The sequence below is a fragment of the Heliangelus exortis genome, chromosome 3 (assembly GCF_036169615.1).
Source record: "Heliangelus exortis chromosome 3, bHelExo1.hap1, whole genome shotgun sequence".
NCBI lineage: Eukaryota > Metazoa > Chordata > Aves > Apodiformes > Trochilidae > Heliangelus > Heliangelus exortis.
Genome location: NC_092424.1, coordinates 54,603,636 through 54,631,254, shown reverse-complemented (window position 1 = coordinate 54,631,254; position 27,619 = coordinate 54,603,636). Strand labels below are relative to the sequence as shown.

General features: G+C 43.2%; 2 protein-coding genes and 1 long non-coding RNA gene across 6 annotated transcripts; 1 reads left to right on the top strand and 2 right to left on the bottom strand.

Annotated features, from left to right (window-relative positions):
- Nucleotides 1-216: 216 nt before the first annotated feature.
- Nucleotides 217-9,183, bottom strand: RSPH3 (radial spoke head 3). Its single transcript, XM_071740675.1, has 8 exons — nucleotides 8,882-9,183; nucleotides 8,502-8,589; nucleotides 7,257-7,398; nucleotides 6,125-6,270; nucleotides 5,367-5,570; nucleotides 3,021-3,183; nucleotides 1,861-1,947; nucleotides 217-597 (listed from the first exon to the last, which is right to left on the bottom strand). The coding sequence occupies exons 1-8, from the start codon at nucleotides 9,001-9,003 to the stop codon at nucleotides 368-370; spliced, it is 1,182 nt and encodes a 393-aa protein (XP_071596776.1). The 5' UTR covers nucleotides 9,004-9,183; the 3' UTR covers nucleotides 217-367.
- Nucleotides 9,096-26,382, top strand: LOC139794722 (uncharacterized). 2 transcript variants are annotated; one of them, XR_011725232.1, is made up of 5 exons: nucleotides 9,096-9,339; nucleotides 12,376-12,556; nucleotides 14,429-14,535; nucleotides 25,040-25,151; nucleotides 26,258-26,382. It is a non-coding gene; the product is annotated as an uncharacterized lncRNA (long non-coding RNA). The 2 variants fall into 2 exon arrangements; XR_011725231.1 differs by lacking the exon at nucleotides 26,258-26,382 and having other exon boundaries at nucleotides 25,040-25,909.
- Nucleotides 19,055-26,864, bottom strand: TAGAP (T cell activation RhoGTPase activating protein). Of its 3 annotated transcripts, XM_071740672.1 has the most exons (10): nucleotides 26,623-26,864; nucleotides 26,098-26,182; nucleotides 25,937-25,990; nucleotides 25,311-25,377; nucleotides 23,669-23,841; nucleotides 22,752-22,913; nucleotides 22,191-22,300; nucleotides 21,457-21,652; nucleotides 20,843-20,960; nucleotides 19,055-20,691 (listed from the first exon to the last, which is right to left on the bottom strand). In XM_071740672.1, the coding sequence occupies exons 2-10, from the start codon at nucleotides 26,122-26,124 to the stop codon at nucleotides 19,514-19,516; spliced, it is 2,085 nt and encodes a 694-aa protein (XP_071596773.1). In that variant the 5' UTR covers nucleotides 26,125-26,182; nucleotides 26,623-26,864; the 3' UTR covers nucleotides 19,055-19,513. The 3 variants fall into 3 exon arrangements, with proteins under 3 accessions (XP_071596773.1, XP_071596774.1, XP_071596775.1); XM_071740673.1 differs by lacking the exon at nucleotides 26,623-26,864 and having other exon boundaries at nucleotides 25,937-26,011; nucleotides 26,098-26,183; XM_071740674.1 differs by lacking the exons at nucleotides 19,055-20,691; nucleotides 20,843-20,960 and having other exon boundaries at nucleotides 21,385-21,652; nucleotides 26,623-26,863.
- Between the last annotated feature and the right edge of the window lie 755 nt (nucleotides 26,865-27,619).

Sequence of the window (27,619 nt, the reverse complement as noted above, 5' to 3'; positions counted from 1 at the left end):
GAGAATATTATCAAAGCACTTGCGAAGTATAAGGATGCTCTCAATGTCCTTATGACCTTCTAGCATGTGGTGTGGGGCAGCATTACTTTTCAACTGTAAAGGTCACAGGCTTTTGATGGATTGGATTGTGTAGAAAGGGATAGAATTTCAACGCCGTTCAGTGCACTTAGGAACCTCTCTCTTGATTCTTCCAGCCTGAAATAAGCAATCAGCACATGGAAAAGACACTTTAATGCTCTCTCTACTGTTGCTTAGGTTCATCTTTCAGCATGGCTAGGGCAGAATACTTGAAAATAGATAGGAATTCCTTTCTTCTTTCAGCTACGACATTAATGTCCATTTACCTGATGACTTGCCTGCTTGTTACTCAGTCTTCATATCCTGTTTCTGCTACATCTGCTTCTTCTAACTGGAGGTCTGAAGGCTGTTCCTCAGGCTGGTCAATCTCTTCTTTCTCTGTGACTGGCTGGTCAGCAGTGTCTGTCTCACCAACCACTTGAGGTGCTGCATCTGTTGGCGTGGGCTCTTCAACAGGTACAACCAAAGGTGTATGGCTAAATTCCTCTAAGCGTTTTTCAACCACAGTAGAAATCAAGGCTGAAACGGAGAAAGTTACCATTAACAACCATGGAGGAAAAAACTGATAATTTGAGATTATATCACTGACCTATAACTTCTTTAACAGGGAAAAACCTCAAAATAACACTAAAAAAGAAAGAATATTTAAATGAGAAAAACCATTCCTGATGCTGTAACTTGGTTCCAGCTAAAAGAGTTTACACTGAAAGCAGCAATTTGAAAGGGTTCACTTGAATTGTTTTCTTCATTTCCTTACAGTTGTTTCTCAGTTTCAGAGTGGGTTGCCCCACCAGGAACAAGGTCTGTCCATGCCTAACAGACCAGCTGTAGTTGTTTGAATTACACCCTAAAAAGGACCCTGGTTAAACAGAAAATAAACCCAAAGGAAACAAACCCCATTGTAACTCAAACCCAATATCACAGCAGGAAGAAAAACACATAAATGAAAGATGTAATGCGTGGTTTGATCTAGGACTACCACTGTAGACACATATTATAAAGATTTTGTGTTTCTATATAAGACATAATCTAGGTTGTTCAGGTATTTCAACTACAGCCTCTGAAGACCTGAATACTTAGCTTGAACTAGCTCAAAAGAAGACTGATATTTTAATCTAGTTCAAAAGCAAGGACATGGTTATTGACTGCTGAGAGGGTAAGCCCTCGTTTTGATGACAAGTGCTGGTCACCTAACTTCTCTGTCATCCATGGCCTGTGATTATCCTTCTCAGTTCACTGAGGGTGAACATATTATTCTATAGCTCAGGGAGTTTACACAAATGAGTTAAGAGACTTTTATGGTTTACTGGTGGCTACAAGCAGTTGGGCTTTTCTGTTGCCACTGGCACAGTCAGGCACACTATGGAGAACAGCATGGAAATGATGGCTGTTTAACACAGTTTTATGGCAGAGAAAATAATTGGTGTTGTTTAACCATTCTTCTCCTGCCAAATGTATTGCATCTCCCAGCATCGACACATGAAACAATATGAAGCCAGTAGAGAGAGAGGGCAGTGCACCATGACTGATATTTCTATTATTTTGGATGAAAATCAACTACCTCGATGTATGTGGTAGTTGTTTTCCAACTATAAAAATATTTTAATATAGTTTAAAAAAAAAAAGTCACAAAAAACATGGGTACTTGGGAGTTCTTCCAAAAATGACACCTGCTACCTTAACAAGTGATGACCCTGTAAATGGGACATTTGTTCTGACTGGGAAAAAACCAATCCAGAACATCAAGCAGCCCAGATTACATTCCAGGATTTGGTAACTTACAGTCTAGTATTGTCCTCCCCAGAACCTTCCTCTCTAGCGTTTCTTCCACTTCTGTCATCAGCCATGGAAAGAATTCTGTCTCAATATCTGTAAGCATTTAGCAGAGAGGAAGAAAGAAAAAATGTCTTTATTAAGGATGAGTGACAGGATCTTGGGCCTGTTTTTCATTTACTACAATCATCAAAGATGAACATCCTTGCCAAAAGACACTTGCTTTGCAAGAGACATATGAAATCTCTCAGCTGTTGTTTGGTTTCTTATCTCCTGTTTCTCTTACTGAGATTCCCCATTCTTAATGGATACAGACCAGAGTCCTCTCAACTGCAGTGAATTTCAAAGGGGTCTGGCACCCTTGAAGGGCTAGCACAGATGAGATACACAGTAATGTTCCACTGAGATGAAAATAACTATCCTGAACAAGTCAGGAGAATAACATTTCCTGCTTTACTTTCCAAAGACGTCTGGTTGCTGGTCTGCTGAAAGCATTTGTTCCCTCTGACTGAAGAGCTCTGGCTTACCCATGTAATTCTCAAATTGTGGTTTTTTATGCCATGGTCCCAAAGCCAGCCCTATTTGCTAAATACACTTAGTTTCTGTATTTGCCCCACAGCTCACTCTGGAGAGAGCATATCCATTCCCAAGCTGTGGCCTGGGCACCTGTGCGGCGCCTGAGGAAGTGGGGTACAGCAAGGTAAAAAATGCTACTGATCCTAAAACCTCGGAAGTCACCAATGTACAGATCTGGGATTATTTTAAGATCCTAATTATAACTGACTAATTTCTTCATTGCTCTGATAATCACTAGCAAAGATTCAGAATGGCATACAGATTTCTTTGCTTGTCCTATCAAAATACACTGACTTCAATTTGGATCTCTCTCTGCAGTACCAGTCCTAACAACCCATTTATTTCTTCTCAGTTCAAAAGTGGCTCTTCACCGTCAACTTTCATTTATTCTTGACTACTTGCACACATGACTGATGATGTTTGCTTTACAAATTTGAGTGTGGAAACTGTCTCTTCAGCCACAAATGTAAAAATAATAAAGTCTTGTGACATTATTCTAAGTCATAGGACAAAAAGCTATGTCTTACAGTTGTTGTGGCCTTTATATTACTCAGTTCACGTATGAAAAAATAAAATAAATAAAAAATACAAACCTCTTTGTATAGGATCATAAAATAATCCACTTTCACGAAGATTACTTAAGACTGCAGGAATGAGATCAGACAGGTAATGCTGAGCAAATGCCCGAGCTGCAATTTTCTCCGTGGTCTCTTTCTGTTTCTGCAGCATTTGCATGTGCTGGAGTTTGCGACGTTGCTGTCAAGACAATATCACATGTAAAGCTTTCAGGCCTTTAGCTGTTACTCCTTTGATCTTGATGTTGAATAAGCATCACAGTGTGAGTCATAAATAGCAAAGATAATCAAGAGCACTGACACTTAGAGCCTCAAACCTTCACAAAAACTTATCACGTGAATAAGTGCTTGAAAGCAAGCTTGTACTCTGTACAATCCCAAAAAGAATATTTGTCTCAAAACAGCTGCCCTGAAAAACGTACACTGCACTCCAGTGGTGCCCTCATTTGATAAGCCACCTGGACTCTGCTCTCACAAGGAGAGGCCCTCATTTGGGTAACCACCCTGATAAATGAGGCCCTGTTCTCGCAAGCAGAGGCCCTCATTTCAGTAGTCATCCTGATAAACTGGGTCCTGTTCTTGCAAGAGCAGCCCCTCCTTCAGTGGCCATCCTGATAAGCTGAACACTGTCCCTGCAAGGGGAGCTCTGTTTGATGGTCACCCTGACAGGCAGGACACTGTCCTTATTTCCTTATTCCATAAGGGACAGGGGCAGGCAAGCTGTACCCTGCGGAGGCAGAGTGACATCTGGTGTGTGCCCCGGGTAAGGTCACTGGAGAGGGAGCACGCACAGAAATAAGTATTACTGCTTTGTCATCCCATCTGGAGGGGCCCAAGTGAACACCTGGCTGTGCAAGATATGCCAAACCTCACCCCAAAAGTTGCAGTCAGGATGCATAAAAGAGGCACACTCGAAATCCTGGGTGTGCGCCCGCCATCCAAGGATCACAACTTACCACCAAGATCATCACCGGATCCAAGGGTGGTGATACCTTTCCTATCTCCCCTTTTTCTTTTATCTCTCTGAGTTTCTAACCTTATCTTAGCACATAATGGTAACATAGTTTCTAACTTTGTTAAGTTTTACAACCTGTTGCTTTGTTAAGTTTTGTTAGTTGTAACCTGTTGTTTGGACAATTTCCTTAAGTTTTGCTAAATTGTAATCCATTGCTAAGAAAGCAGCATCATTTCTAATTCTGCTAGATGCACTCTGGCATGCTTTGTAATCTTACTCACTTTAAAGTAAAACTGTGTTTTGTACAAACCTCCTGCATAATAATCTTACTCCTAGAGTACAGTGAAGAGAATTCTCAAGCTTAATCTTGTTGAGTGGGTTGTTAAAACAGATTAATTAAAGGAGGTGGATTGGGCCCAGCCACACCTAGGCTCCTCTCTGAAGGAGTTTAGCAAGCAAGGGGGTCCAGTTCAAATTTCCCTGGGTTGACCTCCCTCTCTGAAGAATCCTACCTGTGCCCACTCTGTGGGATGTGATATTTAGTTTGGGCTCCCAGCTCTGGGGAGCCACATTCACTTTGTGAGACATGGCAGTGCCACACCCACCTTGTGGGTCATGACATACTCAAATCTAAGCAGTATTAAAGCCTAAAAGGACTAAAAGGAAATGTGTTCCTTTGGTGTACCTTTTCTGATTTTGGCAAGTCTGTAAAATAAAGGCCCTGTAGATGGCCACATGAAATCCTTCTCTCATGCCTTAACATGCACTGATCTCATAACTCCTTGCTTTATTATTGCAGATAGAGCCTTGGAATTAGACGAAGTTGGGACAGAATTTCTTGAACTTTTCTATTTTATATCCTGTTTGACATAATTAAGGATCAAAAGTCAAATTGATCCAGGAGAACATGGGGAAAAAAACAAATATATAAGGTTAATGAACAGTGACTAAGAGCTGCCCTTTCTATTTACTAGACAGTAATAATATAGCTTAATACTGGGAGATTTTGAGAGGTATGTGTGCATATGTGGCAGGTGAAAGTCTCACACTTTCAAGTTCTTGTGACTATTCATCTAGCAGTTATTATAAAGAAAAGGTTTGAGGAACAGCTGTATCAGGTACATAGGCTACTGTTGCATTTGGCCTTTCTATCAAGTAAGTGTCTGAGTACACCAGGTCACTGAAGCATGACTTCTCCAAATAAACCCAACAGCATGGTGGTGGCAGCATGAGAGCAAACGATAGAGTACAGCTGTATGGTACCAAGATGCTTTGAGGAATACTAAACTTGACAATACCCTTTTGGGAACATCCACCTTATTTTACAGCTTGTAGTTCAGTACTGGAAATGGTTTTCCCTCTTCAGGTAAGCATTCAGACAGGCCTTTTCTGCTCTTAGGAAGTCCTACCTTTTCCTCTCTGTATCTTCTGTCCTGCTCTTCCAGGCGCTGTACTTCAGCAAGCTCTGCGTTACGCAGCTCTGCATAGGCACGCTGCTGCGCCCTCAGCTGAGCCAGCTCTTCTTCCTCCATGACTTCCAGCAAAGATTGCTCAATTGTTTTCCCAATCAACACTTCCAGAATTGGCTTGACTTCAATGTCAAAGTCAAACAACTGAGGATCGAAGTCAGAGAAACAGAGACAAGTGACCTTTCATCACAATCACTCTCAACAGTGACAGGAGGAGGATGAACAGAGCCCTTCTGCTGAAGGTATAATGGAAAAGTGCAGGTAGGGGGTCAACTAAGCTAATGTCAGCTGAGGCAAGAAGCATGGGTGCAGCTGGGGGCTAAGTGTTGAGACAGCTGGAAAGAGACACCACACAGCCCCTGAGGGTGCTGCCAGGGAGAAGCAGAGCACTCACCTGGACCCTATTTCTGCTCATTATTATGTTCTCAACCCCTTCTTGGGCTGGACGCTCTTTCTACAGGGGAGAGCATTTCTCATTGTTGTAGTTTTTAGCTGATAGCAGCAGAACCAGTGCATGTGGAGAAGCACCTTTCTTAATGTTGCATTTACCCCCATAGCAAACATTGGGGACCATTTTTTTTTTGAGCATTATGTGAGGATTAATTCCTTTCTGTTTCTACCTCAATTCTGCATCAGAAACATGTTTTGTATGAGAAACATATTTTGACAGCACTTGTGGACCTGATTTAGCTTCATACCTCTCCTTCTTCTATTTCTGTGGCCACATCTTTTCCCGTTTTGGCTGGTATGAAGAGTGGAGTGGGTGGTCTGTCCAAAAATGCATCTGTTTGACATTCCATATCAACCTCTATTACCTGGTCGCTAATCTCTTCCAAATACAGTTCTAGAAATGAAAGCACAATGAATGCAGTAAGTTTAATAATTGTTTTTTAATGACTCTACAATGTGAATTTCTAAAGTTTTTCTTTTAAAAAGACACCTTAACTTAAAACATAGACCAGTTTGCTACATACCCCGTCTGAAGTACCATCTGGTGCACTTCCTAAAAAGCCATTTCACTTAGTAGGTTTAAAAAGTCAGCCTAGGCCATTTCAGCTCATCTTGCAGAATGAACAACTCTTAGTAGAGTCAAAAGGATAGGAAAGTTTCAAAAAGGGATAATAATTGCCTGTCTACTAGTAATAGTAATATTGACAAGATGCATTTGTCACTATTGTATGTGGCAAACCAGAACACTGGATATCAGGGTGGTTAGGGTTGGAGGGCACCTTAAAGATCATCTAGTTCCAACCCCCCCTGCATGGGCAGGGACACCTTCCACTAGACCAGGTTTCTCAAAGCCCCATCCAACCTGGCCTTGAAAATGATGATACGTTGGTTTAAAGAATTATATTCTACTTCTGGACCCACCAGAAATGGCTTTGATGTAACCACATATTTATAACATCATGTACTTGGTTTGAATTGTAACTGTTCATCTTCTACTGCAGAGATAAATAGCCTGGCACAGAAAATAATTTTGCTCTTAAGCAAAAATTTTTAAACTCCCTCAATTTTAAGTATATACCAATCTTCTCTGATTGATACTGGAAAAGGAAAGAATAAATGAAGAAGTCTTGACTAGTGTTCAAGAACATATACTGAAAACAGAAAAACAAAGCCTCTAGGGAAATGTCATTAATTAGCCAAGTTTATTAACTACAACTGAAAATAAGGAGTTATAAAGGATTGGAAAACCTCTGATTTTAAAATTCTATGAATCTAACCTTAACCCTTCATTATTCTACTATATGCACCATCAATTTAGTAAGTGAATATAAATCAGCAAGTATTTATTTTCAGATGATTTTTTTTTAACCAGGCTTTTACCTGTTTGCACATGAATGTGCTCCCTGCCTTCAACAGGCTCAGGTGTTCTTTGTTGAATTTGTTCTTTTGCATGCTTTCTAGCCAGAGCTCTTCTCCGTGCTTCCCTCTGCCTTCGAATCTCAAAGGGACGAGGTTGGATACTCTGAGCACAGGTGAAGAAAAAAAACCCACAAAAGAGAATATGCTTTGTACTTGGAAATGATACTAATTCCTCTCTACAGGAAAACGATGATTGTTGTTTGATTTGAATGCTAGAAATCTAGCACTTCAGATTTACATGTCAGGGTCCTGACACTAAATTTTAATTTAATTTACAGACTGTAGGGCATGAAACCAACAAGGTATGCAAGCTGTCTACAGGCATATACCAATGGCATCTCACAATAAGAGCTGCTATTTGAAGTGGATATTGCACATGGAACTCTGCAAGATAAAGTATATTAAAATGGCATAGTCTTGCTGACAAGTGAGAATTTCAAGGTAAAGCTTTAAGAAAATCAAATGGACTCGAATCCAGTTATCACACTATCAACAGAATTGTTTGTTCATAAAAACTATAGGTTCTTTTTGCTGATGAAGCTAAAAAAAACCATAGTAACACTTTTAAATTCTGCATTGTGTTGTGTATTGAAATGAACACCACTTTCAAACTGCATAAACAGACTATATGTGAAATGCACTGTAAGAAACAGCTACGAACAACAGTTATTTCTACAAAGTATAAAGTAGCTTTTAAAAATACAAACTGCTTTAAATACTGATATGATCAAACTATGTAGAAATGCTCTCTGAAAATGAAGTAGTACTAAAACATAAATAAACTACTTCTGACTCTACACAAGCATTCAGTTGGCCCATCTAGCTCTACTTCTACAGTAGAGGGTATGCCCAATCCTGCCCCAAGATTTAGTTTCTCAAGAGTTACTGTTCTCACTGATGACTCCTGTGGATGCATACAGTAACAGATGACATGTGCTTAGTATCATTAAACTAAAGAAATGGGGTGGGGAATTGGCATAATCAAGTACTTAATGGTCAAAAAAAAAAAAATGAAAAAAAAGAAAGAAAAAGAACTACAGAAGATCACAGGAAAGAAAGACTGAAAATGAAAATAGTCACAAGTCACATACTAGTTTAACTGCAGAGCTTCTGACTGTGAAATATTTTAAGTAAAATTACAACTTCGGTAGTTAAAATACTATTGAAGAACAGTTTTCCTGTAGTACGATGTAGAAAGAAACGTACCACAGGTGGGGCTTGAAGGGCGTAAGTGTTGCCTCGCACCACCCTCCTGTCATACATGAGGTTGGCGTAACGAACGCGTTCCTTCTCTCTGCAACAGCAAGCAGAGGGAGCTGTGGTCACAGGGCTCCAACCCTTAAGCTAACTCCGCAACAAGCCAGAAGGACTTAGGCCAGAGGAGCAAATTCCCTCTAAGTAAGAGGAAGGTGGACAGCGCGTCCCACCTGCCGGCAGGGAGGAGGGGATCCCCCTGCCCCAGGAAGGGCAGCGAGGAGGCTGGGGTGAGGGGGAGAGAGCAGGGGGCAGGAGGGAGCAGTGGGGCCTGTTCAGGACGCGGATGCCACGGGACTGGATGGCGCGGCCAGCCGGACACCGGCACTCACGGCTCCGCGGCGTCCGGCGGCTCTCGGTACTTCGGGCGGGCGGGCAAGGGACGGGGCGGGCTGCAGTAGCTGTAGGGGACGGCGGAGGCCGCCGCCACCTCCGAGTCGCGGGCGGGCATCATGGTGGGGTCTGGCCGGGGCTGCTCGGGGAGGAAGCGGTATTGGGCCTCCCGCCCCGCGGCAACCGTCTCCCAGGCAACGCGGGGGGCGGGATCCGCGCATGCGCGGTGCGGGCCGGGGGTGCGGCTGTGGTGGTTATGTCGGTTGTGTCGTTGAGGGGTGGTCGTTAGGGTGGATGCCGTTCAGGCGGCTTCTGCCAGGAGGAGGGAGCTAAAGCCTGAGGGAGTTTCAAGTGTCCGCTCCTCCGCGTCTGCACGGGGGTGCGTAGTGGGAAACAGCCACTCTATACGCCAAGGGCTGAGCGCTGGGAAGCGCTGCGGGGCCCCTCCTGGGCTGAGGTAATGAGGGAGTTGAGCCACGAGGTGTCACCGTCCTTCCGCCTGCGTACAAGCCGCTCAAGGGCGAGGAGGTTTCCAGTTACTGTCGGCGTCTTTACCTGGTCTGCAGGGGCGTTTGGGATGCAGAAATTGCCCGGGGGGAACGCAAAAGCTTTTCGGATGGTGTGCGGGTGACTTGAAGTACCGCTGTCCTCAAAGGCGGCCCAAACACTTGCACTCTTAATATTTGGGGTTTTTGTTTGTTTCTTTTCCCGCGCAAGTAGGGTTTGGGTACTATAAAGGTATCATATGATGAGAGACGGCAGAGTGAGGTGACCCCTCAGAACACCATCCCATCTGTAGTGAGCAGCACACCCTGGCATGGCAAATCATGAAGACGTATGAAAAATTTTTATTGAGAAACATAAGAGAAATTAAGGGTTACTTATACCATGATAGCTTTTTTTTTTTTTTTTTTTTTAGCCTCTGTGGGTAGTGATATGCCTTGATTACTTTGGCAAGACTGAGTAGATAAAATAATCCATGTTCTTTGTTTCTGAAATCTTTAGTTCAGTTTAATTCACAGGTGAAATTCTATTTTGTTCACTTATTTTACTGTGTCAGATGTCCATGCTCCACAGCAGCCCTGTGAAGGCAATTGCAGACAGGAGAAGCCACAAGTAGTAGCACTTTGTAGGAGACCTGCAAAGCATTGGGGAAGTTGCATCGCAGGAGAAACTTTTAGAAAAAAAAAAAACCAAACCCAAAAAAACCCCTAAGCCCAAAAACCCAAACCAACCAACCAAACCAAACAAAAAAACCCCAAAAAACCCCCTCACACACAAAAAACCCAAACAAACAAAAAACCCGACATAGAACTACCAAAAAGCCAAGGTAAGGGGAGGGAAGCAGGGGAAAAGAGGAAGTAATGGTTTTGAAATTAATTAACAGGCAGCTTGCAGAGTCAAGAAACGGTAATTGTGTTTACTACAAGGTTACCAGGTTCACTTAATATGTGCACTGATGAATGGCAGCAACTCTTCTGCTGACCTTTATGAAAACACTGCAAACTCCTAATTTTACTAGTTCAGGGCAAAAGCATTGCAACTACTCTGTGGGAGAGGAGCTTGCAAGTATTCTGGGGAAGTACTGCGACTGTGGGTTAGCAGAGCTTTGTATGTGACAAAGCCACAGCCAGGAAACACTTCAGGTCTTGTCCCTTGCCTGCCATCCCCACCCCACCCCCCCCTTTTTTTTTTCTTTTTTTCCTAAAAATTTTCCCTGGGTTCTAGAACATTTCATGTCATCACAAGACTGCAGCAGGAGCCAAAAACATGTTGATTCTAATCAGATGGCTGAATCGCCATTAATACTCATAGCTACACTCTGGATCTTACAATCGCAGTGCCTGTTTCCCACATTCTTTGGGGGATTGTCTGGGACCTGCGCAGATCTCAGTGCAGGAGGTGCTGCCTGGAAAGTGGGCCTGCCTAGCAAAGAGTAAATCAGCCTATCTCCCACATGGTAGCTAAGAAAGGTCTTCTGGGGTGCCTCCTGCCTCCAGCAGGTTTGCTGTGCGTCTGTTAAAATGCCTTGGAGCCACAAACAGACCTTTCTTTTGTTTCTTTTTATGAAAATTTCCTACCACCATAGCATGCCTTATGGCATGCACTTTAGCTTTCTGGATATGAAACAATGTTATTCAAGGCAAATCAAGTGTGAAGGTGTCAGCATCTACTAACAAAAGATGTGCATCCACCATTTCTTCCAGTACCTGGGATGCGTTCTCTGACTACTGAATGACATCTTGAAATACAATATAAAGGGTCTTCAGTGCTGAGACTGCATCTTCCTGGGGCCTTAACTTGGATGTTGCCAGCTTGGGAGACTTTGTGCCACAGTGCATTGCATGACATCATGCTGAGCAGACTAACTGTGTCCAGTTTCCACCAGGTTAACTTTCTACAGTGTTGCATAGTTCAGAAAGGAAGGAGGTTTGCAGAACCATTTTGAATACAGACTATCCCTAATTACCAAGGAAGTACATGGACAGGCATATTGCCTTCCCAGAGCATCTCTTTCTGTCTGGAAAGGACCTTGCCTGCTTTTGAAATTACAGGAATGCTTCCCTACTGTAATACCATGTAATTACCTGGAATTTGGGTTAGATTTAGTTCTCCATGGTCCCGAGATAGAATTTTAAGCTGCAGTTCTTAACCTTCTGGGCTGCAGTTTTTAACCCTCTGGGCCTTCAGATACATGGGTAGAGCTCCCAATCTTGAGTAACTCTGCTTAGGGCTGAAATGCCATTGCCTTCAAGTAGACACCCCACAAAATAATAGAGCAAACTAGTCTGAAAGGGACTCTAGGGGAGGGTCTCCAATGTAGCCCCCTTGCCTAAGGGGGGACAAATTCAAAGATAGATTGGATTGATCAGGAAGAAGATTGACCTTCTTCCAGATTTGCCAGACTTTGCAAATCTCCAGGGATGGAGGTGCTTGTGGTAGCCTCGAAAATCCCCCAAAGCATCATGCTGCTGCTAATCAGTGACCTGAGGTGTCTGACAGAAATGCAAAAAAAAAAAAAAAAAAAAAAAAAAAAAAAAAAAAATCAGTGGTAACATGGAAAGCCAACAGTGTGACTGCAAAGATGAAAGAATTGCACATTCCAATTGAAGTGCCTATGTACTATTTGTCCCGATGCTGTTGGAGAACAATTAATAGCAGTGCATTTAAGCCTGCTTTTAACTTGCTGCAGTGATGAGATTAAAGGGGATCAGGAATACTGCATGAGTGTTGTATCAGTGGCGTTTGCCAGCCAGCAGATGCTGTCTTTGCTGCTGTTTGTAGGCACTAGGTTCATCCATAACATATGTAGGCATCCATAACATATGCACACATTGCCTATACGTAGATCTGGTCCTAATAGGGAGATACTTATTTTTAAAAAATATGTGCCATCCTAAGACTTTTGACAGATAAGAGACAGAAAAAATAAATACCTGAGCTAAATTTTCTCAGTTGTTGATGCAGATCCTATCATTCATGTCTTCAACAGGAAGGTCATGGAATTCTTGGAGCAAGCTCAGAGCAAGACAATGAAGATGATCAGAGGGCTGGAGCACCTCTCCTATGAAGACAGGCTGAGAGAGTTGGGGTTGTTCAGCCTGGAGAAGGCTCTGAGGAAACTGACCTGAAGGGAGTCTACAGAAAAAGCTTAGGAGGGAATTTTTATAATGGTATGTAGCAATAGGACAAGGGGTGATGGTTTTAAACTGGAGGAAGGTAAATTTAGGTTAGACATTAGGAAGAAATTCTTTTGTGTGCAGGTGGTGAGGCACTGGAACCAGTTACCCAAGGGGGTTGTGGGTGCCCCCTCTCTGGAAGTGTTCAAGGCCAGGTTGGATGGGGCTTTGAGTAACATGGTCTAGTAGAAGGTATCTCTGCCCATGGCAGGTTGGAACTAGATAATCTTTAAGATCCCCTCTAACCCAAACCATTCTATGATTCCTTTTCTCTGTAGTAGCACAGCTTCCTCTTGACCCTAGTCCTGAGCTTGTGGGGTTAGACAGGACTGGAAAATTCCATTTATGAAACCCTTCATTTCTCCAATGTTAGTAAAAAATCAGATTTCATTATTTATGATTTCTGGTCAAAATTAACAATCCTGCTTCCCCCTGCCCCTTCACATTTGACTCTCAGCACCATTTTCCTTAGGTTCCCTTTCCTCCATATCCCCCACAAACTTTGTTTTAAAGTGTGATAGGCCTGCTCTCAGGGCTTGCATTCTTGCACCATGGGACTTCTGAGACAGTGACTGAAAAGAATTCTCTAGGGCTAAGAAATCACCTTGGAGGATGAAACAGCACACACTTAATTTTAAGCCATCATTCATTAAACCACTGACTGGCAAAATGATTGTTGGTGACCCTTCTAGTTAAGCTTAAATAGACTGTGTGCTGCAAATCCCTTCCCAGCCCCTTCATACCTCTCTCTTCCTTGAATAAAGCTCTCCCAGTTGTCTTCCTATCCACCCTGGAAGCTCTGTCTTATTTCATGCCTCCCTATATTGAGGGCAGCTGAACTATAATAGAACCATGGAATTATAGAATGTCAGGTTGGAAGAGACCTCAAGAAAATTGATTGATGAATTGCAGACAAGCCTGTGCAGCTGCATTTGTTGTATGAAGTCACAGCTTTATGATGGAGAGACAGAATTTGCACCCAGATGAGGGGGGGGGGAAGGTGACTTCAAAAACCTCTTCCTCAGTGCACAGAGGAAGTAGACAAGGCTATGCCCTATATGCAATAACATTTAATTGCATGGCCTAAGACTGCACCAAGCATGTGGAAAAGCAGACAAATCTCTAAACTTTATTACAGGAGCATCTTCTCTGATCATTCACCTTGTAATCTGCTTGGGTTTGGCCTTAATTTTTTTAAAAATACATTTTTATACTCTTCAACTTGCCCTGTGTGATACTGAAGGTGCAAGGTTTGAATTTGGACTGTAGCATCTGTCAGGGAGGTTAGTGGGAGGTTTGTGGTTGTAGGAAGGAAGGGTTTCAAGCAGCCGTTGGATCCGTTCTGTAAATAGCTGGCTGGCTAAGGGCATGTTATGTTTAGGAAGTGTGAAACCCTTCATAGAAACCCAGCAAAGGAAACAGAGCTCAACGGAGTCAAACCCTGTTGGGGCTTTGTGAACAGTTTGTTCAGACTTGCATGCTGGCATCTCACATTAAAAATAGGTTTTCTCTCCCTTACAGAAGAACATGAAAAATTTGAAATGGGCTTTGCTCAGAAGATATAAATTGGTATATTTATCACAGTAGGTGGAAAAAACTGATTTAAAACAATAAAAGAGAAGCATTCTATAGAAAAAGGGGAGGGGGGAAGGACTACATAATTAGCATTTCTGAGTAACAGACAGGCATAAAAACCAATTGTTCACCTAACATCCATGGAGACTTGCAGTTGGCCATGTACGTGACAGTCAGCTGTCCATCTGAGGATTACATTACTTCTTCAACAGTGACTGTCCTTTTCCTATGAATTTTTCCCTCAATTATTGTTAGACTTTTTATTTGAAACGTTGTCCTCTGAATTTTTAGCCTTCAGAAGTTCCTCTGAAGTTTTCACTCTGTTCTGATGATACATATGATAGGGACTGACTGCTAACAAAATTCAGAGAAAAATGTAACCCGAGTGCCTAACCAAGGTGGGTTTCCTTTTCCTGTAGTCAGAAATCGTCCTCATGGAGACATATGATAGCCACAGTAACTGCTATCAGGCTTGTGCTAGCAGAGTAGTGATATGTTGAAACCACCTGAACTTTGCAGCTGGGTGTGATCACTTCTGGCCATAAAATGCTTGCTGGGTTGAACAGTGAGCCAGTCCGTCTTCACAGTGAATGTGGTTAACCTTCAGGGTTGAGTTTCCAAGTTAACCTGGTGAATGACTTTCTATGCTGCTTTCTGAGACAGCCCTTTTTGACAAGCAGAGGGAGTGTGTACCAAGCAAACAGTGTTTCATGCCTGCTCCGTGCAGTTATTGGTGCCCCCAGAGGCTGCAGAGCAGTGGAAAAGCAGGCCTGCTGCCTTCAACATGGCTTAGTAGGCAGGTGGAATGAGGAGAGTGCTCATGCACTCTCTAACACAGGCATGATTTACATTGAACAGAAATGTAGGATTGCACGAATGACACTTGAGAACATCCTCTTTTCCTGAGAGAGGGAATAAATGAATGGATTTCAGGGAAGAATGATAATGTTATTATTGTGTGGTTATTGACAGTGAGCCGCAGGGGGTGTTTCTCCGCCTTTTCTCAGAGTTAATTTTGTAGGAGTCCTGTGGAAAGAAGTGTGTCTGAACACATTCATGTGGCAGAAGGATAAAACTCCTGACCACTGTAAGCTCTTCTTCCTCTAGGGAGCCCTAGACCTTGGAGGTCCTGGAAAAGAGGCACTGGAAATCAGGAGTTCCTTAGCTTGAACTTTTTTAACTACTGTAGGCCATTGTTCAGGATTCTGGGCTGCCGACTTATATTATTTAAGAGTTCACCTTGTCACAGCCAAGTGCTCTATTCTCCTGGCCTCACTGGCAAAAATTTTGTTCTGTCTGTGATGAGACCTGCCTGGGTGTGATGGGAAGCAGAAATCGTTGCTCGCAGTGTATGGGTGAGGAATGAGTCAGCCTGGGAATAAGCAGTGCTGGTTGGGTGCTGCAAGAGACCACCTGGTCTCCAGTGATGGATCAGCACCAAAACTAGAATGGGCAGTAGAGAAATAAGAACTCCCATTCCCAGACTAAAAATAACACAGATGAGGTTTTTGTCTGCTGTAATAGTTCTTCCTGTGGAATGTTATGGTAAAAATGGTCTGTGTGAAACTCCCTACAATATGTAACTGAGTTATGAGGCAGTAATTTTATAGTTAGCTTTTAACATTAGCATTAGATTTTTAACATTGAACTATATATAGTCCAAGAAGAACCAGGCAGCCATCCATCTTGGCTTTAGTGCTACAGGAAAAGTGCATTCTTCAGTTGGGTCTTTCAAATCCTAGAAAATAATCCCAGAAAATCTCACATGGGCTTATGTTAAAGCCCAGGTGCCCTGGTAGGCAAGACATTCAGGGGAATGCCACAAGTAAATTTTTTTTCTCCTCTGCTGCAGAACCTTTGTCCTTCCCCAGAGCAGGCGCATCCTGTGGAGAAGAACAGAGTGCATCATGTAATTGAAAACAACAGCAGGATGCAGACACAAGGATCTGAATTCAGGCTGCACCAAGAGCCTTAATTCCAGCATTGCCTTCCAAACCATGGCTTGGATTTTCTGCTTTAATATTGCTTTTTTCTGTGTTCCAGTCCTATATGCCTTGCATGTTTAGTCTGTCTACATGAACGTTAATTAGAAAATTACACACAGGATCAAAAATGGTAGGGGTCAGAAGGGACCTCTGGAGATCCTCTAGTCCAACCCTCCTGACAGAGCAAGATCCCCCAGAGCAGATTATACAGGAACACATCCAGGCAGGTTTTGAATGTGTCCAGGAATGGAGACTCCGCAACTTCCCTGGGCAATTTGTTCCAGTGCTCTGTTAGCCTCAGAGTAAAGAACTATTTTCTCACATTCAGGTTAGATTTTCTGTATGCCAGTTTGTGACCACTACCCCTTCTTCTGTCACTGGATACCACAGAGAAGAGTCTGGCTCTATCCTCCTGGCACCATCCTGCTTTTAGATACTTATAAACATCCCACCCCAGCCTCCTTTTCCCCAAGCTAAGCAGCCCAAGCTCTCTTAGCCTTTCTCATAGGGCAGATGCTCCAGTCCCTAGTTGGATGTGTGAAGCAAGTGATGCAATACTGGTGATAGATTAACCTATGGAGAATGGGAGGTTTACTGTCATCATTCAACTCTTGTGCCCAAATCCGTCTTCAGTTGACCAAATTGTAAATGGGCATTTGGTCTTTCTGGATAAGGAGTTAAAGGTGGCTTTGACAAAAACAGTCAGTTAATTTGCTCATTGGATATTATAGCAGTTGAAGGGCCTTACTTTTGGAGGCCAGGATAGTTGGACTGGATCTTTGAATGTGGTAGTGTGGGCTAGTAACATGATAAAACAGTTCTGAGCTTAAGGTGGGTAAATGCTAAAGCAAAGCTCTCTGGTTTCTGTGTCATTCTAGTCTTTTGAGGTCTCCTATAGTAGATAAATCACTTCTGTGGAGGGATGTGACATGAAAATAATGCTGACTAAATACTTAAGTCTGAAGACATGGAGGAAGACAAAAGTTATCTGTCAAGTGAGGGAGTAAATCTCTTTTGGGGCCAGTTTACATTTAGGTTTTGTTTAATCATGGTGTTTCCTCAACTTGAAGAAATGCAAAAGCAAGGGGGGGAGTCTGGGCGACTCTTACACAGCTCCTTTACCATACGCTTTTTAAACGTGTAGACCTCCTCTCTCTTTCTTTTTTCTCTGGCCATTGAAGCATCCTACAGGAAGTTCCAAATGGGCTTTCTTATCCAGGAGCTGGAAGATTTAGGCTCATCTATCGTGAATATTCAGGACCCATGTAAGCTTTCTGAGTGTGATTGTCATATCCGCCTTAGGACACCTTGGACGTGGCAAAGTCACCATGCTTATTCTCCCTTGGTTTTCTGGTGTGGTTACAAGACAGGAAATGAGCAGTTCCTCCCCTTGGGATTCTTGGTACTGTCCCAAGCAAAAAAAGACTGAGTCACTTACATATCAAAGAAGTAACTGTTGTTGTTTGAGTACATATTGAAGTTTATGTGTTCTGTTCTGTGGCTTCTGAGCCATGGCACGTGGATTATCTCATCACACTTGTTCTGCAAAGTGGGCATTCCCACTCAGCACAGGACAAGAGGCATCAGACACAAAGTAAAACACATGGAATTGAATGCAAGCAGAAAGTTTTTACTGTGAAGATTGTCAAAAACAGGAAGACATTGCACAGAGATCTTGTGGTCTCTCTGTCTGTGGAAATATTCAAAAGCCATCTCAGTGTGGTCCTGGGCAACATGCTCTAGCTGGCCCTGCTTGATTAGGGGGGTTGGACAGGAGGATCTCACATATTCTGTGATTCCATGACTCAGATTCCAGAAAATAGCCAATGCCTTGTGCATCTTGTGGCAGAGCCCTCTCATTCAGATTGCTAGGAAGTAGAGCAGCACTACTTAGGAGACTGAGTGAGGTGGCACTTTCCCTAGTTGCAGCCTACCAGTATGGTCCTTCTCACATAATTTCTCCTGTCAGGCCAGTTACTCTTCTTCCCCTTTCTCCGTGTGCTGTGAATGAACACCTACAGCTGGAAAACTTCTTACCTGAGATGCTGATATGATATTTTCTTATTTGCTCTGCTTTTGGATCATCATCATCATCATTTTGTGGCTCACTCTCCACCTCACTTACAACTGCTGTTACATGGCAGTGTAACTTATGTTCATGACAGAGAAGTATTAGTTCCCAAAATCCATCCTGCAGCCTCTTAAAACATTAGTAGTGATACTGCTAGTCATTTACTTTCCTTCCTGCTATTTAGATAAGCCATGTTATTCAAGCAGACCTGCAGTACCTGTAGAATAGTATAAAAGTATATACAGTACACATAGTGTCTGATATTTCAAAGACAGACAATGGACAGTTTAGCTTTCATGCAGAAAAATGTTTTATTGTAGTGAAAAAATCTTCCTGCTCCTGGTTCAGAGCTATGCTGAGCCATAAAAGGGGAAGTAAGTGCTAACCAAAACAAGTTCCTACATGCAAAAATACATTGCACTTCCAATAATTTTTATAAGATTATAAGGACACCACCAGCTATGGGGTTTTTTTTGTTTTGTTTTTTTTTTTTTAATTGAGCTGCAGCTTTAACTATTTAACTCTAGAATCCAGAATGTTGCCTTCTAGGAGCTTGTGTTCTTTCAATTGGTTTTCATCCCTCATAAAAACAAACCTGAACATAATCTATATTTCTGCTTCGCCCATCCAGTTTATTAAGACTAAAAACACCTAAGGCCAGATGAGGTTTAACTGATGCACTCCCATAATGACCCTGAAAAGCTTCTGTGGCTCTGAACCTAGGCTAGATATACAACACAAATGCTGCTTAGGGGTCAGATCATTCTCATCACCAGCAAGCAGGAAGAGGGAATGGCAACATGTACAAGGTGTTTATGGAAGAGTGTTGAAGCAGCCTTGATGACAGAACAGCTTCCCCAGTTAGAGTAAATGCCAACACACTTCTTTTAATGCAGAAAATTAGCAAAAAATTACATCCGCTTAGCACATATGTAACAAATGGCATGGTGTTTCTGACCATACAGAAAAGAAAAGGAAGGGGGGACAGGTATTGGACCTGCCAACCTTTTAATTGTCCTTTCAGGATGGAACTACAACACCATTTATAATCTGTTTTCCCACACAACAGTTTATGTACAGCACATTCACTTGCATTTTTACATAATAATACACAGGTCTTGTCCCCTCCACCTCTTGTGGTGAAAGCATGTGTCATGTAAAACTGACAGACACTTCAGGAGAGCCTCAAGGAAAAAAAAAAAAGTTCATGCAGAGCTAGCTTATTCTTGGACTCTTGAAATTGTATCTTACAAAGGATTAGCAAGTTGTCTATTTTTACAGTATTTACTTTGTACAGCAGAAAAAGGAGGGATAGGGTTTCTAAACATAGGATTCCTTAGCATACTGAATCTGGTCTAACTCAAAAACTGGCGGGCTGCACCTCCGAGCCACATACTCAAATTTCTTCTCTTGACAAGATTCAGACCTGGCTCTCAGCCGGTAGACTCCTGGTGTCACAGGTAAACTCACACGGGATTTTATTCCCACAGTGATGTTGAGGGTTTCAGTTTCCACATCAGAATCCTTCTCTGCAGAAACTCTGCCACTGAGTATGTCCCTTAAAGCTGTATATTCTGCATCCTGTGCACAGGTGCTGCATGGATGGGGCAGCAAACCAGTGTCCTGGTTTGACACCTTTAATCTCATAGCTTGAACTGTGAGATTGCGAGAAGGAACTGTAGTGGCCAGGCAGTTTTTAGTAGCCTCTTCGTAAGAGGGTGGTCTTCCAGGATTCCTCTGATCCACTTCTCTGAACACATCATCAGCTGACCTGAAACGGGGCCTTTGCTGATATGCCACAGGCCATTGTTTGTCATCATCAGAGCTGTTCTCCTGGACAATTCTGTAGGAGAACATATCTTTCTTTGTGAAACTGTCTTTCTGAAAAAACATGTTTTTTCCAGGCCCCCAACTCTGTGTTTTTATTAGTGTTTTCCTGCGATTTGCAAAAGAAAATGACATGGAATGTTTTTTGATCACCCTGTTAGGTGGACTGCAGTCTTCGATGACCTTGGTGGAAAAGGACTGGGGTCTAATTAAAAAGGTTTTCTTGGGACTAGTGGGGGAAACTACTGGGGAGCTGGTGAAAACTGAGCTGTCAGAGCTCTCCAATGAGCAACTGGAGGATGTTTTGGGGAGAGAGTCATTTGATAACTGTGCAGGTAAGATTGCAAGCTGTTTCTCCAGTGCTTCCAACCCTAACTGTTTCTGCTGAACTGGAAAATTGTCCTCACTTTTGTTTAGCTTCTGTTTCCTTATCTTGCCTTCAGGGTGCTTCTGGAAAGACAGGTCTGGCTCTGAGTATCTCCTGTCCATCTTGCTGATGTCCTTTCTGAAGTCAGTCAGTGAAGGAGCAGAGATGTGTGCTGGATATCTTCTGTTTACACTGGTGCTCTTCCCTTTGTGCTGCTCTGTCTGAGTGGTACAGGGGCTGGCTTCAGCTTCAGGATCTGTGCTGTCATAGGCAGAGTCATTCTGATGAGCAGCACATCGGTGTTCTGTGGGGAGAAGGCATCTGTTAAGTTTTCACTGACCACCTAAGGATGAAAGGGAACAACTCTCTGTGTTCCCACAGTTGTAGTCCTGTATCAGATTACAGAATGTAGCCCAGCAGCCTCAGTCAGTCACATACCCACTCTATTCTCATACCTGTGGAGCTGTCTGTGTGCTCCAGTGACTCCTCAAGCAAGGCATAGACAGGCAAGGCAATGTCCTCCCCAAATATTTCTGAGCAGTTGTTTATGAGAAATTCCACCAACACTGTCACCTGCACACAGAAAACATTTTATTTCAGTCAAAAGAGATGAAAACATTAAATAGTCTTTCCTATCTCTGACAGCTGTTTTTGTATAAAGGGCTGCACAGAGCAGCGTGGCTCCTGTCAAAATTGTAGCTCAAAGTTAGAGGGTGAGTCTACTTATGAGGGGGAGGCTTGATACTGCAGGTGAACTGATCTGCAGACAAAACACCATAAGCCACAGCTTTGGCCTCACTGCCCAGAGGATCTGCAACTGTCAGTGTCCACCGGGTGTCCACTCTTTGTCTGCAAAGTATTCAGGAGCTGTGCTAGAACATAAGAGAGTACAGGGTAGGTGCTACTTTTGCTCAGAGGAAGTGAGACAAGCAGCACCCTTGCCTGTCACATTGCAGGCACCTGAGCTGAGAGCCATCCCCACTGTCCAGGGGTTCCACAATTGCAGTGGAATCCATGTGGATGGCTGAGCTGCCTCAAAACGCCTGACTGCATGGTGAGTTCAACACACCTTGTCATTCATCTCCTTCTGCACTTCCAGGGGCAGCGTGCTGTCTGTCTCTGGGCTCAGCATATTTGGGCCAACACAGATGGCCAGATTGCTGGAATCCATCCTGTTGGTCTCGGAGTTTTGGCCAATGTGGTGGAGCAGAGAGAGCAAGTGCTTGAGCAAGATGAGGTTTGGTCTAGGCAGTTTCTCGGCCACCCTGCAGGAGCAGAAACAAAATGTGACATTAATTCATGATGTAGCAGCCACTACTTCTTGAGTTGAGTAAGTCTCAATTAAACTCAGACAGATGATGCTTCCTCCAGAAAGAGGCAAGCATGTGCTGTTTTTCACTGCTTAGGAGAAGAATCATTCAGAAATCCCCAACTTGAGCTTGTGATTAATTGTAAAAGTCTGAATTATGACGTCTTGACTGAAAGGCAAGGCTTGCAGCACTCCATGTCTTTGAGTAGATGAGATGACAGTAGGAGATGTCACTGGAGGCTTCCTGAAGTCATGGGAAATTCATCTGCAGTTGTGCTGTGCAGCTTTCAGAGCATACAGTCAGCCCTCACATCTGCTTTTTCTGAAGCACTGCTGCTAGAGCTCTCTAAACCAAAAGCCATGGAGCAGTAGTAAACTGATACAAATAACAGGCTTGTAAGTGATCCTCTCGATTTCAAGAGAAATCACTGACCTCTATCAGCCACTCCATCATATTGAGGCTGGTTGCAAAACTTCCTCGTTACAAAACTTACTTTTTCAATTCTTCAATTTTGTCCTGCTTGCTTGGCTTCTCCAGAGCGTGCATCCACTTCTCATATAGGTCAGTCGACAGAAGTTTGGAGGGAATATTTCGGAGGAAGTCCTGCAAGAGCAAGAGATGGAGATGACGCTTTGGACACTATCCCTGAGAACAGAGCAGGCATCACTGTGACATGGACTCACTAGGATGCAGGTTGGCTTGAGCCACCTATCAGTACTGGGAGAGCATGCACATGAGTGCACTTGCTTTGGTACAGTAATGGTACCTAGTTCTTAGCTGCTTCTAGTTCACTTGTGAATTTCAGTATTTCTCCCTGTGGAGAATTATGAGGGTGAAGTGAGTTTCCTGTAAGCATGCAGGAAATTGAAAGCTCAAGTGAGACTGGAATTAAGGGGAAAAAAGAAAATGCCAAACTTTCTTAATCCTGAAACATTTAGTCTGGCTGTATTCTGGCTTTAGCTTGGAGTCCCTCCTAGGTCACCTCTGGGCACTGAAGTGCTCCCATGAAGATTAGCAATGTCCTCTCACACTGCTGCAATTCAGTAGAACTCACCTTCAAGACCACTGCCAGCAGGTGCACAGATTTGCTTTTCAAGTCAACATTCCCGCCTTTGTTTAGGTCTTCCTTCAACTCTTTTCGTGCTTTCTCATTGGCAGCTTTTCTGAATATCCCTTCAGTGGAAGGTCCTTTTATATATAATATAGCTAGGAGATCCTGTAGGGAAAAAGAAAAAAACAAACAAAACAGATGTAGGTAAAAGAATGTTCTTTAGCAGGTGGGCATTTCTTTAGAAACAGAAGACAAGTTGTCTGGAAGTAACTAGTCAGTAACTAGTTCTTGCTCCAAGTAGATCATATAATCAATAACCTGATTTTCCTCTTTTTGGACTGGTGAATTCTGTTAATGTAAGTGGATTAATCCCTACTTCCTTCTAGAAGAAAAGAGAGGTGTCTTAAGTCTTGGTTCAAATCCCTTCCCTCCTAACTGAGGCAAATATTGCTTAGAAGAGACAAAAGCCTGCCTATTGGTAAAGCCAACTCAGTGGGAGAACTAACAGGACTGATTTTATCAAGAAGATAGTATTTGTTGGTATTTGTTGGTGGCAGCCTGTGGCTGAACACTTTTTTTCAGGAAAATATAAGGAATCTTTGGAAATTTATGCTGCCAAAAGATTACTTCGAATTACTTTTGTAGAATCACAGCTATTTACACCAAGGAGCAAATCTTCTCCTATTCCTGGTCCTGGGTTATGTCCATTCAGAGTTACTTCCAGTGAAAGTTGAGTAGGCTGCACAAAACCCTCAGACCTGACCCTTTCTGCACCTGGCACAGGCCCTGAACTTAAGAGACCTGTGTCAAAGGGGAACACCAAAATCGCTCATATTCTGGGTGCTGCGGCACAAGTACCAGGAATCTTACCTCACTCTAGAAGACAGAAGTATGATAATGGTGTCACCAGGTTTGCTTACCTGTACTGGTTGGGGCAGCTTGTCATCTTCCCCACAGATAATTGCCAGAGGCTGTCCAAACAGAGTGATTTTGGGATCTGTGTCTAGCTGCCCTGGAGAGTTTCCGTTGGTAGAGCTTCGTCTCAGAGTAAATGACTGTGATATCACCTTCTTTCTTTTCTTTGTTCCATCTGCTGCGAGTAAGAAAAAAGCAAAAAATCAACTTCGTAAAAAAAAAAAACAAACAACAGAGCACACTGTGGCCTTTCATCTGTGTGTTAAGTGCAGAGATATATTTGAAATAACTCAAACAGGGAGAAACTGAAAGAGAACTAAATGGTTACTAAGGAAACAACCACCTAAACAGTGAAACTGTGATCACCCCTCTAAGGACACCACCTTTCCTGTTTAGGGGTGCTTTTCTTCTACATTCTGGTCACTGTTTTTTTCTTAGAGAGGGGGAACATACAAGACACAGAAATAACAGCATTTATAGAGATTGTTGATACTGCAGTGGTTTCTGTGATAACTAAGGCAGATAAGTTGTTTGGGCAGCTGACACAACAGTTTTCACTATATGGTCTGACCATGCCCCAGCCTTAGGACAAGAGCGGAACTAGGGGCTCCTGCTTTTCAGCTTCCTTCACAGGCTGAAATGAAAATACGTGGTTCCAGCTCTGCCAGCTTTGGAGCCAGATGTGGCCCTGCCAGAACTAGTGCTTGCCCACTGCCAGCCAGCCAGTGGAAGGTGACACTTGCTCCAGAGGATAGGAGCATCACAGCAGGGCCTCAGTGGCTTCAGGATCAGAAATCTCTTAGCATGGGTTTTGCATCTGCATCTTAAAGAGGAGGGCATGCTCGTAATTTGGAGATGATGGTTGTCCTGGGTGGCTTTTTTTCCTCTTCAGAAAGTGTGAGAGAAGGACCCTTTTGCTAGAAAGCTTTCCAAATGAGTTGTCTTCTGCAAATTTCCTATAAAGGACTTGCTTTCTACTCCAAAATGAAGTTGTCTTAAGCACATGAGATATTCTCAGGACCTGTATTTGTGGCTTAGCACAAGTCCTCGGTAGGGAGAAGTTAAAAGCAATAAGAAAATCACCTATCGTTATAGTGTATTATTAAATGCTTGCTTCTGATACTCCTAAAAAATGGTCTGATATGATGGTCTGCTGCAAATTTGACTCTGACCTGCTACAGGTCTTGTCTGGGTTGTTTACAAGAGCTGAGGTTCTGCATGGTGAGAGAAAACAAGTGCTGTTGCTGCTGCCAAGAGGAGTTATTTGGTCTGGCATGTAACAGCTGGTAGTGGTATTTAGTACTCACTTGGAGTGCCACACCTCAGTGGTGATGCTCAAGTAAGAAAGGAACACATTTACTTCTCATTGCTGCCAGGGAACACGATGAAACATGGCTCTGAGGACCAGAAACCAGGGATACAAGGCCTGATCTGACATTCAGGACTGTGACCTCTGCCACTGAGCTTAGGGAAAGAAGTCATTTGCAAGTGAGTAGCACTCCATGACTTAAGCCATGTCCTGGCTGGGCCTGAGGGCTGTGGATTGGTCTCAGGGAGGTGAAGCAGGCAGTTTCGGGTGGTTCTGCAGTATCACCAGCTTGCAGTTGCTTCGTGAGAAAAGTTCCTCTGTTTATATTTAAAACTTACCAGCTGAGTGGCAAACTCCATCTTCAGTATCTGCTAGGACCAGCAGGGGGCATTTCTTGCCATTAGCCTGCAAGAAGCATGTTAGGGTTACAGAACTGCCAGCAGCAATGAGGGCCACCAGTGAGTCACTGCAGTGCCTCAAAAATCTGTGGGAGGCTCCGGGAAATAACCAGAGCAAGCTCAACACCTGCTGCAGGCACCTCGGTCTTGGAGTGACACTGCCTCACTGCCCAGTCAAGGGGTTTGGTAAACCCTGCAGCCAGCCACCACAGACCTGCCCAGCAGGTCATAACCCCATGCCCTTTAAGGCTGCTCTTTTGATTCAGAGAGCCACAGATGGACACAGCCTGTTCTTCTGTGTTTTCTCCTGGCACTGGAGATTTCCTCCCAAATTCCTCTAGGAAGCCTTGATGGCTTCGGAGCCTACCAGATGTCTGAGAAGAACTCCCTGGGAGCTCAGGGAATGCAATGACTGCTCACAGAGGTCCTCAGCTCCTGTGTGGTGCTGCACAAAGGGCTTTGCTCTGGTTAATGGTAGGCAGCAGGCAGCTCCTACAGGGGCCAACCCTACTTTGCTAAGTTACCCCACATCAGTACCCAAGAAGTGAAATGTAGTGGCTACTTACCTCTGGCTGGCACTCAATCAGACTCTCCATGTTCCCAGCATTTAGTGTCTTTGACTAGGCAAGAAAACAAAGACACTATGATTAATAAAATGCTACGGTTTAGAAAGCAGAGCTTTTCAAAATCACGGTGTTGACAGAGCTGAAGGAATAAAGACACTCACAGTATTACAGCTGCTTAACACTTTCATTAGGAGTTTGATCGGGGGAGCTCTGGTCACTCTGCTTTCCTTCAATCCTTTTGTTTGCCTGTTTATTGAACAGGGAATGGAGAAAGAAAGAGCTTTGTAAACCTGCACCCTTCTTGCCTTTGTTCCCTGCAAGGCAGTCTAGCATTCCAGCATGATCCAGAACCAGCAAGATAACCAAACAAGTCGATCAGGAAGCCCTTCTCTGGGAAGCACCCAGCCCTACTGCTCTATCTGCCTGTTGATTGAAACAGAAAAGAAGCAGCTATCCATTTTTAATCCATGCAAAAAATGAGCAAGTGGTGACAGCTACATATGTTTTTTGTTAATTTGCAAACAGAAGGCTAAGCAAGTCAGTTTTGCCCACAACCTACACTTAGCAGTGGGCGCAACTCTCCCTCGTCTGAATTTTTGTACATCTCTCTCTCTGCACAGCTGCATCTGGAGCACTCCACTGACTTCAGCTGCGATGCCACAGATTTAATCCCAGGCAGTACTTACCCAAGGAGTGAATCTAGCCAGAGTTCTTTCACCTCCTGTAAACTGCAGAGGAAAAGAGAAACAGCATCACTCCACACTGCTACTAATCCTTTGGACAGAGGCAAGCAACTAAACAGTTCTACCCCACGTGTGCTGCCTTATGTACGCAGAAGGGGCAGGTGGAAATTCACGGACAGGAAGAAGCATCATGGGGTAGGACTGAGACGCTATGAAAATTCTGGCTTCCTCTTTCCTTTTAGAGGAGCTACTCTTTTTTTTTTTTTTTTTTTTTTTCATCAAAGAAAAAAAAAAGTCCCTTGTACCTTATTATAGATGGAAAAGATGAGACAGTTGCCAGGTAAAGGTTCCATCCAGCACCACCAGCATGAGGTGGGATGTGCAGAAGGAGATGCAGTGTGGGCAGCTTCTCCTTACCGTTAAAGGGCAGTGGGTACAGTCTGTCCTTTGACTGCTCTGAGGCTTTAGACTTTGCAATTCAAAGATCCATCACCAGATCAAGTTACACTAAGAATAGTTAAAAGATGAGGGAGAAGAATAGCCAAGATTCCGAGAAATGTTTTTGTATATTTTTTAAAAAACTAATGGCAACTGTTTACTGTCTGCAAGCAGATGTAGACACACACTTTGCCAGTGCCAACCAGTTCTTGAGAATTTAAGCATTTGACTTGTATCAAAGAGCTGTTATGTAATAATTTTGTAATGTATGACAATATGTAATAAGAAGCCCTGTTTAAAATATGTCTTAGTAAGAATTATGTCTCCAAGTATTAAAATTTAATTCAACTGAAGAGATAAAAAAATCCAGGAAAAATCTACCTCTGCTCTTCTTGCATGTTCTTTTGCTGTCCTCCCCACTCCCACCCCCCCCAAAACCTTGCCACATCAGAGACAGGGACAACAGTACTTTCTCCAATAGGACATTATGAAGAATTATCAATGTTTGATGTTAAATGTATGATATCAATTCTACTGATTCATTGACATGTGCAAATTACAA